This window comes from Canis lupus, chromosome 16 (genome assembly GCF_011100685.1).
Source record: "Canis lupus familiaris isolate Mischka breed German Shepherd chromosome 16, alternate assembly UU_Cfam_GSD_1.0, whole genome shotgun sequence".
NCBI lineage: Eukaryota > Metazoa > Chordata > Mammalia > Carnivora > Canidae > Canis > Canis lupus.
In genome coordinates this window covers 16,300,374-16,313,402 of record NC_049237.1, presented here as the reverse complement: position 1 = coordinate 16,313,402, position 13,029 = coordinate 16,300,374, and the positions used below count along the sequence as shown (strand labels likewise).

The window sequence follows — 13,029 nt, the reverse complement described above, 5'->3', positions numbered from 1 at the left end:
TCTAAATGTCAGTTCCATTGCTCAAGGGAAAGCGGCTATAATCATTGGTAAATAAGAATGAGGTCCAGAAGAAACATGAGTAAATGGAATGAAGTCATCTCTAAACCCATTTACGCTACCAAAATCAATCATTTGCCTGCCATGTTTTTAATTGATTTGCTAAGACTGAACAATTAACTCAAATTTTTTTGGAACACCTACTATGTGCCAGGCACAGGCGATACAAAGATGACAGGTCAGTCTTCAGAGTTTATGGGATTTGGGGAAACAGCAAAGTAAATCCCAACCCTGAGTTAAGTGCCTCGTAGAAAGAAATATGTGGTTAAAAGAAGGTTAAGAGCATTTTTTGTGTTGCTTTATTAAAAAAAAAAATACAGTTCTCGAGGTGAGCTGTAGAAGAGGTCAGGAATCAGGAAAGGCCTTCTGGTAAAGGCTGAGCCCTTCCTCTTTAAGACTCATTCTTAAAGGAATGAGGAAAACTAGACAACTGTCAGAGGTAGGGAGAGAAGCCAGAACGGTCAAAGCCTTCCTTAGGGACCTTGCATCAAGGCCTAAGCGAGGGGGAATGCAGAGAAAATTGGCAAGATGAAGAAATGGAAGGATCAGACTCCTGCTCTGAGCTGAGGAGCTCACACAGCATTCCTAAAGTTCCCTAGAGCCACTGAATGGTTCTAAATGGGGGAGTAGCAAGATCAAGGCTGTGTTTTTAAAAGGTCACTCTGGCTCCAGCGTGAGATGAGAAGAGACAGTGGAAGCCCAACTAAGCATTACGATGGAGATGGAGACCAGTGGGGCAGCTTCCAAGGACAGGAAGTCAGGTGGAGAGGACTCAGGGCTATTTGAGTTGTCCGTAGAAGAGCAGGGAAGCAGTCCAGAGCTCAGGCTTGCTGTGAGCTTGTGATTGAGGCTTAGAAGTGGTCTGCACAGAGGAGGGGTCAAAGCTGGTCTCAGAGCCAACCGAGCAGCAGAACAGGCCGCTCCTGTCCTGGCACTGGCGGGTGCCCCATCCCACTCCTCTTCCACACAGAGGATCTTTGTTCAAAGAAGACAGCGGGGGTGGGGGGGAGACGTCAGAGCTGCAGGTTTCCACATGCTAAATTATTCAGGAGCTACTTATCCAGTATTTAAGGTTGATTTATTTCTTGCAGTAGCTATTTAAGATAAAATAAAAAGTAAAGTGAACTCATGTCTGACCTCAGTGCATAAAAGAAAGCTTTTTTGGCAGTCATTTCATGAATAAGTTTTCCTGTCCAAGAGTTATTCAAAATACTGTATTTTGCCACACCTAGGCAGTTAGGTAAGGCACATCTTAATAATTTAGCATTTTTCACCAACCAGCAAGTCACACTGGTAATGGCTCCCTGGTTTTCAGGCATTCTGTCCATAAAGTTCAACTCCAGCCTCCTGCTCTGTCTCATCACACTGGAGTGCAGCCACCACTCAGACTGGCTGCAGAAGCCGATGGGAGTACAGATAGAAATGCTGTGCTGTGCACAAGGCCCAGCTAGGAAAACCCAGCTCCTCTCTACTGTGATCTGCTAGTTTAGCTCTCGAAAGAGATGAGGTGGCCTCACACATGCAAGCCCCTTCTCTGCATGCAGAGCGTTGCCTGGACCCTTCCCTCTCCTGGCTTTGCCACCTCCCTGAAATAGCTCACACTGAGTCTGGCATAGAAGTCAGTTGAGATTTTAAGAAAATATCACCTAAAATATCACCATGAAAGAGCAGCTGACAGCCACCAACTTTAAATTATTTGCACTAATCCATCATTCATTTGACCCTGTCAACACGTATGTACCGGCCTGAAAAGTTCTGTAAACCCTCAAATGCCTGAAACTCACCCGGTGTAATACAGACAGGAGTTTAACCTGCGAGATGTCTTCCTAAATGAAAGCAAGCCATGGAAAGAAGCTCTGCCTCACTAACCTATAACACAGGAACTAACATATGATACCAAGTGGAGTGAAGCCTGAGAAACTCACATTAGTTTGTTTTAATTTCCATGCTCTCCCAAACTCAGCAGTAACAGGTACAGGACTTTTTAGTCGGAGGGCCACGTTTGCACACTCACAGCCTCCAGAAACACATCCTCCCATTTATAGCCCATTTCTGCCTCCCTCCCCCAAAAAAACCAACTCCTCCAGATTACAGGTGAAATTGATGGTGTTCCCAATAAATGCTACAATTAGGGATTTGTTTTTACAATTGCACTAGAATTACTGCAAGAAATTAAAACAGACTTTTCAAAAACGAGGATGATTGACCCTTCCACTATGTACCCCCGTGCTTTTTTTTTTTTTTCATTAAGCTTTTTATTTTGAGCTCACTACAGATTCACATACAGTTAGTTGTAAGAGATGTGCGTTCTCTCTACCTAGTTTCCCCCAATGGCAACATCTTGCAGAACTAGAGTGCAGGAGAAATTGAAACCCTCACACACATTGCTAGTGAACATGTAAAAAGGTACAGCCACTGTGGAGAACAGTTTGGCAGTTTCTCAAAATGTTAAATATAGAGTTACCATATGACCCAGAGATTCCATTCCTGGGTCTATACCCAAGAGAAATGGAAACATATGTCTGCACAGATCCTTGTACTTGAATGTTTATAGCAGCAATATTCACAGTAGTCAAAAGGGGAAGAACACCTAGCTGTCCATCAGCTGACGAGTGGATAAGCAAAATGTGGTGTTTGCATACAATGGAATATTATTCAGCAATAAAAAGAAAGGAAGTGCTGATCCATGTTACGACGTGGATGAACCTTGACAACAGTATGCTGAGTGAAAGGAGCTAGAGATAAAAGACCACATATTATCCCATTTTTATGAAATGTCCAGAATAGGCAAATCTACAGAGACAGAAAATGGATTTAGTGGTTGCCTAGGGCTGGGAATAGGGGTCAAGGGAGTGATAGGTAGTGGTGGCTAGTGGGTGCAGGGGTTCTCTTTGGGATGATGAAATATTGCAAACACAGATGGTTACACAACTCTGTGAACATACTGAAGACATATGTTATGATATGTAAATCCTATCTCAATAAAGATTTTTTGGGGATCCCTGGGTGGCTCAGCGGTTTAGCGCCTGCCTTTGGCCCAGGGCGCGATCCTGGAGTCCTGGGATCGAATCCCACGTCGGGCTCCCGGTGTGGAGCCTGCTTCTCCCTCCTCCTGTGTCTTTGTCTCTCTCTCTCTCTCTCTCTCTCTCTGTCTAGCATAAATAAATAAATAAAATTTAAAAAAATAAAAAAATAAAAAAAAAATAAAGATTTTTTAAAGATTTATTTATTTATTTATTTATTTATTTATTTATTTATTTATTTATTTATTTGAAAGAGAGCCCAAGAGGGAAGGGCAGGGAATCTCAAGCAGACCCTACACTGAGTGTGGAGCCTGACTCGGAGCCCCATCTCTGGACCCTAAGATCAGGACCTGAGCTTAAATGAGTTGGAATGTTCAATTGACTAGGCCACTCAGGAGTCCTCAATATAGATTTTTTTCTAAAAAATTAACCCAATTTGGGGGTGCCTGAGTGGCTCAGTCGGTTAAGCATCTGCTTTTGGCTCAGGTCATGATCCTGAGGTCCTGGGATCGAGCCCCGTGTTCAGCTCCCTGCTCGGTGGCAAGTCTGCTTCTCCCTCTCCCTCTGCCCCTCTGCCCACTTGTGCTTTCTCTTTCAAATAAATAAATAATCTTTTAAAAAAAATAACCCCATTTGTTATCTCCTCCACACAATTAAATGAGCTTGGTTTGACTTGTGGGAGGACAAATACAGTATATCACAAGCAGGATGTTGACACCGATTTATTTGATCAAGATGCAGAATGGTTCATCACCACAAGGATCCCTCATGCCCCCTTTTACAGCCACAGCTTCTACTGTCCCCAATCCCCACCCCAACCTGTTCCCACAAATCTGTTCTCCACTTCTCTAACTATATAAATGGAATAACACAGTATGTGTACCTTTTGAGAATTGGTTTTTCTTTCAACCTAATTCCCTAGACATTCATGCAAGTGGTTGTATATACCAAGTCCATTCCTTTTTGTTGCTGAGTACTACTACTCTGTGGTTGGGATGTAACATAGTCTGTTTAACCATTTGCCCACTGAATGACATCTGGTATTTCCAGTTTGGGCTATTGCAAATGAAACTTCTATGAACATGGTATACAGGTTTTCCATGAACACAAGTTTTCATTTCCCTGAGATTAATGCCCAAGATGGCAAATGATGCGTCATATGGCAACTGCATGTTTAGTTTCCTAAGACACTACCTAGTTGCTTTCCAGAGCAGTGGTGTGACTTTCCATCCCCACAGCAATGCAGAAGAAACCCTGTGTCTTGTCATCCTCACCAGCATTTGGTGTTGTCACTGTTTTTATTTTGGCCATTCTAATAGGTATGTGGTCACAACTTACTGTGGTTTTATTTTGTACTTCCCTAATGGCTAATATTGTTGAACATCTTTTCATGTGCTTATTGCCATTCGTCTTTTTCAGTGAAATGTCTCTTCATATCTTTTGTCCATATTCTGAATTCTAACTTTTATTTTTCTATTATTGAGTTTTGAAAGCTCTTTAGGCATACCAGATACTAGCCATTTGTTGGCTGTATGGTTTTAGAAGTATTTTCTCCCACTCTGTCACTTGTCTTTTTATCCTCTTAACAGGATCTGCCACAGAGAGAACATTTTTAATTTTAATGAGGTCCAATTTATTAATTTTACCTTTTATGGATCATGCTTTTGATACCAAGTCTTACTCTTTGCCTCGTAGATCCCAAATTCCTGATTGGGATCCAGCACCACTGTTTTTGCACCTTCCTCAAACACCATTTTGACATATTTCTGTGGGTCTATTTCTAGATTCTATTTGTTTCTATTGATTATTGTGTCTATCCCCCTGCCAGTACCACAAAGACTTGATTACTCCCACTTCATTCTTCATTTTCAAGATTGTTTTAGCTCTTTTACAGCCTGTGCCTTTCTGTATAGATTTTAGAATAAACTCATCTTGTCTACACAGAATCTTGTTAGGATTTTGGTAGGAATCGCATTACAGGTAGAGAGATCAGCCTGGGGGAGAACTGACATCTTTACTATGTTGGATCTTCCAAAACATGAATATGGGGTGTCTCTCCATTCATTTAGGTCTTCTTTCATTTTATCCACACATTGTAATTTTCAGCATACAGATCTTGTACATGTTTTCTTAAGTGTGTACTCACATGTTTAATTTTCTTTGTAGTGATTATAAAATATGTATTGTTTTTAATATCACTTTTCACATGTTAGTATAAGTGCAGTTAATTTTTGTGTGTTGATCTTGTAGCCTGTGACCTTGCTGAACTCACTAGTTCTACTTCTGGTTGTTTTGGTTTGGGTTGTTTTTTTTGTTTGTTTGTTTCGTTTTGTTTTGTTTTGCTTTGCTTTTGTTTTGTCTTTCAGTAGATTCCTTGGAACTTTCTATGAAGACAACCATGTCATCTGCACATAGGGATGATTTTATTTCATCCTTTGTAATTTGTCTGCCTTTTTCTCTTTCTTACCTTCCTGTAGTGACTGGAACTTCCAGTACTATGTTGAATAAGAATAGTGTGAAAACAGGCATCGTTGCCTTGTTCCTGAACCTACAGGGAAAGCATTCAGGCTCTTGCTGTTAAGCAAGACATAGCTGTAGGGTTTTGTTTTGTTTTACCATCAAAGGTCTTACAAAATTAGTTTTGTCCTCTCCCTGCCCCTCTCCCTTTTTAAGGAGAAGCTTAAGACTTAGGGATTGGCCCAACTGAGATGACTGAGCAAAAAGGAAATGCAAAGGAGATTTTAGTACTTCCTCTTCCAGGCCAGGCCTGCAAGAGTGATAAAACTAGCTTCCTTTCAAGGGGTGGGTCCGGAGGGGGGTGGGTTGGGGTGGGGGCTTTACAGCCCTAATCAGCGTTTGAGAACTAATCTCTGTCAGGGCCCTTGCAGTCTGCAGTGAGCAAAGGGCATCCCGTAAATGGGGCAGAAATTGGCCGTGGCCCAGGAGAGCCTCAGGGAGCCGGGCGCCTGTCCCCTCTCTTGCCCGCCCTCCCAGGCACCTCTGGCAGCCTCGCTGCCTGCCAACCTGAGCTGCCGATAGGAGAGTCTCAGATACCCAAGATCCAGGGTGACAGGAGTGGCCAGGGCCAGATTTAGATTTGTGCGAGCTTTTGGCAGTGTTTCACCCAAAGGAGAGACTGAGCTGTGAAGAAAGGAAGCCAATGAAGACTTCCGTGGCAGGGTAACGCTGAGAGCAACAAAGTGCATCTGCACTACGTGTAACCCACGGAACGTTGTCTTCTTTTTTAAATAGGGGACGAGGAGGGCCGGCTTAACGTAAAAGCTAAAAAAGACAAGCGATCACCTCCGCCACCACCCCTCCCCACCCCCGCCCCGGAGCGCGGGGACCCGGCCCGCGGGGGTCCCGCAGCCCGCAGCCCCCCGCCCCCCGCCCCCGCGCGTCGCCCCGCCCACCCGCCGCGCTCCCCTCTCGCCCCTCCCCCGGGCTGGCCTGACCACACCTGCGCAGGTTAGCCCCGCGGGGACGCGCCGGCCGCGGCGGCGGGGAAGGTGAGCGGACGGGCGCCGCGGCGTGGGAGGGCCCGGCGAGGACGGGAAACCGGCCTCTGCTAATGGCCGCCCGGCGACCGGGGCGGGAAGCAGGGCCGCGGCCGGAGGGGGGCGCCCCGGCCGCCGTGGCGCGAGCCGGCCGCGGGCTCCTCGGGGTCCTCTTCCCACGCTTCCTCCTCGCCGGTCCGTACCAAAGCCGCCGGGGGCCGGGGGGGGGGGGCGGACCGGTCCACTCGGGGAGGGGCGGCAGGTTAGGCCGCGGCCCGCACCACCTGCGGCCCCCCGGGCGGGGGCGGGGGCGGGGGCGGGGCGGCGGGGACGGGCCGGGGCCGCACCGCCCTCCCGGTTCCGCTCTGTTCCCTGCCGGCGGGCGGGGCCGCGCCGCCCCGGCCCCTCCGCCCCAGGCCCCTCCCCGCGGCGGCCCCGCGCGGCCCCGCCCGCCCCCGCCGCCCCCGCCGCCCGCGCCCCCGCGCGCCCGCGCCCCGCGCGCCCCCGCCCGCGGCCCCGCCCGCACCCCGCGCCCCCGCCCGCGCGGCCGGGACGAGCGCCGCCGAGCGCATGCTGATCCCTGTCCTCCTCCTCCTCAGGCGGCGCTGGCGGCGGCCCCGGGACCCGCGGAAGCCGGCATGCTGGAGAAATTCGAGTTGGAAGAAGAAGGTGAGTGCCCCCCGCCGGAGCGCGCCCCGTGTCGCCGCCCAGGGCCGGGGCGCGGGGGGCGCGGGGGCCGCGGGGTTCACGCCCGGAGGCTGAGCGGCCCCCGCTGCCGAGCGCGGCCGGGGATGCGGGCGCCGGGCCGGCTCGGGGGACGCGTGCGCGGGGCCCGCGGGGCCGCTCGGGGCGGGAGGGGCGGGAGGGGCGGGAGGGGAGCCCCGGCAGCCGGCCGCCCGCACCGAGGGGCGGCCCTTTTGTCCTCAGCAGCCCGAGTCGAGGGAGAGCAAGGTGTCATGCAGCCTGATGGTGTGATGCCGCCGCTCCCGGAGAGGTAACCCCAAATTGTGTTGACGGCCCCACCTTTAAATAACGCAGATGGGTCCCTTATCGGGGTGTCCGAAATACCACCGGCAGGGTGTGTCTGCTGGTTAATAGAGAAAGTTAAATAGCAAAACCAGAAGCGGCTTAGAGCCTCGGTTTGGAGTTCAGGTGACCCTGTCACTCCATCGTTTGTGTCGCCTCGTCTCCCGTTCGGTTTTCCTTTCTCTTGCCCTGTGTTCTTCTTACTTGTCTGGATCCTGTTTGGAAGCTGTTAGCATGGGAGGGGGGGCGAGCTTGTTCTCTGGCAAAATTAATATTTTAAAACGGAATACGATGAGCGATCACCTGGATCTTATTTTGAAACTTAAAATTGGAAGGGGATAAGCTTGTTTTTGGGCAAAATCCATATTTAAGATGAACTAGGATGAGCTCAAAGCTGAAAAACAACTTCCTACAAGAGGCTTGACAATTTGAGGAATTTATTTTAAAAGAACTCCACACTGCCTGGCGCACTTGCGTTATTTACTTGGTGACTTCTCTTTTTCCAGAGTATTGATAGAATGAAGCTCCTGGAACAAAGAATTTGCCATGTGGATGCTGTGCCCTGTGCCAACTTTACTTTAATCCTTGCGTTCACTTACAGTCAGGCAATCACTTAAATATGCATACACAGCCGATATGAGAATGTTAACCAGACGGTATTAGGCCAGTACCTGCATTTATTTTGTTTTACATTTCCTGCAGCACTTCACAAACATGTTAGCTAGAAGATAATGCATGTGAAGTAATTATCATTAAAAGTCTGCATCTGTATTTATTATTAGCCACCAGTTACTGGTTACATTTCAGAATCTTACTGGGACTTAATGTGCATTTTATTCTACTGAAAAATAATCCAGTATCTTAAATCGAATCCACCCCATTACTCATCAGTTCCGTGTCGCAGGTCATGTTTTGACCACTCTCCACAGAACAGTATGGTGTTCCTCCCTTTCCACTGAGACTTTGAATATCTGGGGATCTTCTTCTCTGAGATCAGAAACGATGAGAATCTGTTGCATTTTAACTTTTTGCAGACTCACGTGGGGGCAGGAGGAAGGTGGAGGGTGGACTCGTGAGAGAGGCACCCACAATTATGGTTAAGCACGCAGTCCCAGCTTCGCATCTTAGCTGCATTCCTTATGTAGCCCTGTGACTTGGACAAGTTCCTGAACTCCTCTTTGCCTCACTCTCCCTGTTTACAAGACGAAGCTAATACCAAGGTGTTTTGAAGATTAAATGAGATAATTTGTGTAGAGTGGTGTTTAGTACAGTGTATAAACCCTTAGTAAGTACTGTGGAAATCTTAGTTACTATTCTTTTTTAAGTGCTCTTAACCTGTTTTACTGAATTCATTGACTTTTTAAGGCTTTTATTGAGGGACCTTAATGGAGATTGTTCTCAACATGGATTTGTTGAAGGGTTTTTGTTACTTGAGATTTATTGGTTTAATTATGTGGCGTTTCTCAAAGCAGATCCGCAAGCCTTGTTTCTTTTGCATTGTGTCTGTCAACGTAATGAACATGAAGTTTTAAACCTAAGCATCTAAGAAAGGGGATTTCCTGTTTTCTCTCATCTATTTTTATCTATATTGCTGTCGTTACTTTAAAGTATGCGGAATCCCACAAATAACCATGTCAAACTTTTCTAGATTCTTAAGGAGGCAGAATGTTAAGCACTTGCTTGGAAGCCGTTAGCAGAGCTGGAAGAAATAGTGTTGGTGTGGTTGTCTAAAATGCTGCTTTGTTTCTTTTGAACTTTATATTGCTTATTCATCCATGGTATGGAAAAACTGAATATCCTGAATCTTAAAATTTATTTGGGAGTTAGGGGGGAGTCCTAACAGTTTAAGGCATTACACCTTTAAATATCCTGTGAACTGATGTGTTAGCAGCCTACATAATAGATAGCTGTTGAATAGATCCTCATTAAATCTTTAAATTTCCTTCTTATCCAGTTAATGTTGTAATGTGCACCTTGCGCTCTGGACACATTGCTTAGACAGAGATACGTTTGGTATATGCAGACATAAAGGATGACTAATATTTTGGTTACCAAGTATTTTTCTATTTCCTAATCAATTATAATGGATACTATATTTGTTAGAAACAGTCTGAAAAAAAAAAAAAAGAAACAGTCTGGAGGCACTGGTAAAGTTGGAATCATCCCTTAAAACATCATTTGCTTCTGGAAAGGGAGAAAAAGCTGTACCACGATCCACCGTCCCTGGTCAGGGTCATCTGCCTGGATTCTGACACCAACAGCCTGCCCACTTTCTGCTGCCAATGCTTCTTACCCTTCCACTCTGACAGAGGAACCACTCCTTTAGGGGAAGATCTTTAGCACCGTCTCCCATGTATATGTAGGATGAGTGCGCGCTTCTCTTCTCGGCAGCCTCACCACCTCCTCCCAGCCGTACACGCCAGTGATCAGAGAGCTCTGTGTGCCAGAAGTCAACAGAGATCTTTTTTTTAAGAGGCAGATACTAATTCTGTGGGTTTGAGGTGGGACCTGAGGGTCTGCATTTCTGCCAGGCTACCAGGTGCTGCTGCTTCATAGACCCCTCCATGAATAACAAGGCCCTGGAACAGAGCAAACTTCTTCTGTAAAGGGCCACATGGTCTCTGTCTGTGTCACGACTACTCAGCTTGCCCAAGTAGCAGCGAGGCAGAAAGCCACTGAAGGCCACACTCAACCCAACAGGCGATGCTCCACTGAAACTTTATTTAAAAAACACGCCCCAAAAAAAATAAATAAATAAAATAAAATAAAATAAAAAACAGGCCAAATTTGACTCCCAGGGGTAGTTTGCCAGACCCCTGCTCTGTATGCCTTGCGTGCCTGGTCATAGCACGGGCAAGACCTCCTTTTCCTCTGGCTCTATCCTACCAGTGATGCAGCCCAGCCCTACCAGATCCTGCCCACTTTTTGAGGCCATCCCCAATACCCACTCTATGCCTTTATCACGATTCATCTTACCGTTCGTCGTGCCTGAGATGGTTGGCACATGGCAAGTGCTCAGCAGTGTTGGGAATTGTGAGGACGGCATCTCCACACTTGGGGGAATGTTGCGAGGCCTCCGTGATTCCGTGGATGCACAGTGATGAGAACAGTGCCTTACCCATAGCAGCCACCATATGTGTTTGCTTTTCAAATTTTTTATTCATGTGTCCATTAGATTTGTGTTTGTTTTTATCAGGATGAGCAGTCATGAACTTATTTAATGGCAGGACCAAGCGCAAGTACCGCGTAGGGACCTGAACACCACCATGAAGTAGATGAGTTCCAGCCTTTCACTCACAATTAGTGAATCTGTAATTCTGGCACCACTTCAAGAATTTTACAGCCCCTTGGAGCTATCTGTGTTATCTCCCGGCTTCCCTCTTATCCCGTCAGCTGTCACGGACTCTTCACTTATTTCGGGTTTTTAGTGACTTGTTGTGGATGCCTCACCCCACTTAGCTGGCTCTGCAGCTGGCTTTTCCCCTCTTCCCTCGCTGCCTGACTCCTCCCTGGTCCCAGACCATCCTTGCTGTCCTCAATGCCCTTCTTCACCTTCACAGCATTGTCCAAGGCGTAATTTTTCCAGAACTCACCTCCAACTCATTTTTCTAGCAAGGCTAGTCAACCGGGTCTACACTGATCAAAAATATATAAGAATTAAGGGACTCCTTTTTTTTTTTTTTTTTTTTTTTTTTTTTTAGGAGGGAAAGTATTATTTTTCCAGTCAAGAATCTCAGAACTTTAGGCCTACTTTGGTAATGAAGGCGCTGCATCCTTAGGTAATCCACAGTCTCTTGGGGTTTTGCTTGCTGTGAGTTTTCTATCTTTTTTTTTTTTTCTTTTGTGAGTTTTCTATCTAAAACAAGGCCTGACACTTAGTGAACTTGAACTTTTCCTTCTAATTAAAAAAATGGTCGCCTAAAGCAACCAGCAGCCACTCTGTAAATTAACAGAACCAAAAATGCGTGCCCACCCAAACTCACTCATTCTTAACTGGGGGAGCAAAGTGAACAAAGACTGGTTCTTGTCAGGGGACAGAAGTTTTTTGATATAACAGCTTTATAACAGGTTTGTGGCTCTCAATGGGCCACAGTCCATGAATGGATACACAGTGTGTCTGTGGCTTTAAAGTTTCATGGGGGTGGGACAGTTAGGGGGAGAATGTATGAGAAGTTTCAGAGGTGGATTGGCTAGTGAAAAAAAGTTTGAGAAACACTGCTCCAACATCAGGAAGAATTATACGTCTGTGTTTTGTGGTGACCTGTCAGACACCCCCTCATCACCTGGCCTTAGGGCCACCCTCTCAGTGAGGCTCAGCTGAGTCCACTGGGTTGGCTGCTGGCGCTCCTGTGAGGAGTGCTGACCTCTGGTGGTAGAGATGCTTGGGTGACCGCCTTGCACTCACCCCTTGGCCACTCCCCCGTAATGATAAGATTATTGTAGATTATTGGAAGGCTCTGATGATCATTTGAACTCTGCCCTTTCCTACTGAGCTTACATATTCATCTTCAGCAGGAGATTCTCTCTTAATAATAGAAGTAGTCACAATTTTATGAAACATTTACAATTAACATTTTTGTTCTCCAGCTAGCCCCATATTTAAAGACTTGCCAGGGATCCCTGGGTGGCGCAGCGGTTTGGCGCCTGCCTTTGGCCCAGGGCGCGATCCTGGAGACCCGGGATCAAATCCCACGTCGGGCTCCCGGTGCATGGAGCCTGCTTCTCCCTCTGCCTGTGTCTCTGCCTCTCTCTCTCTCTGTGACTATCATAAATAATAAATAAAAATTTAAAAAAATAAAAAAAATAAATAAATAGACTTGTCGTATTTAATAGATTTGGGGTATTTGTTTTAATGTCTCTGAAGTCAGGCTATAGCTTGACGTTTAATGGTATATCTTAGATTTGATGAGACAAAGTAGTCATCTCGTAGGCTGGGGAGGTTTTATTACCTGAAATGGAAAGATCCACTACTTGAAATACAGAGGAGAGTCCAGAAGACCCAGGGACATTCGAAAGAGGGGCCTGCCTCCAGGCTTCACAAGTAACTGGAAAGTCATTATTCTGGCCCTCTCCGTGATGGATGGATCTCCTTGACCTTCCCTCTCAAGACAGACTTTACCTGTTCCTGGGTGGTGCTCTGCTCTGACCCCACCACTCTGGGGACCACAGTACAGACCCTCGACCCATCCTGCAGCTCTGTGTGGGCAGCAGTCCCTGAAGATACTATGCAGCATCTCTGCAACTTTAAATGTTACCTGTGGGTTTTAAAGTGGGAAAACCTGATATAAATTTTGGGACTTTACTTAGAAAGAAGTGGAAGATTTTTTAATATCCCTTTTTTGTGGTTCTCCTAACCGAGATGTGTGTGAAGCATATCAAGCACTGTTGCAAGTGTCCACATTTATTGAATCTTCACATCAGCCTTG

General features: G+C 46.6%; 1 protein-coding gene across 7 annotated transcripts in view; it reads left to right on the top strand.

Annotated features, from left to right (window-relative positions):
• Nucleotides 1–13,029, top strand: part of PRKAG2 (protein kinase AMP-activated non-catalytic subunit gamma 2) — a 265,492-nt gene that overhangs the window by 199,613 nt on the left and 52,850 nt on the right. For 3 of the 7 annotated variants that reach the window (XM_038559767.1, XM_038559766.1, XM_038559768.1), the window contains one exon: nt 7,177–7,246. In XM_038559767.1, coding sequence (XP_038415695.1) covers nt 7,177–7,246 — 70 coding nt within the window. Of the gene's footprint in view, nt 1–6,546; nt 6,590–7,101; nt 7,247–7,449; nt 7,572–13,029 lie in introns of those variants that run through there. The other 4 variants (XM_038559769.1, XM_038559770.1, XM_038559771.1 and 1 more) reach the window with 4 other exon arrangements.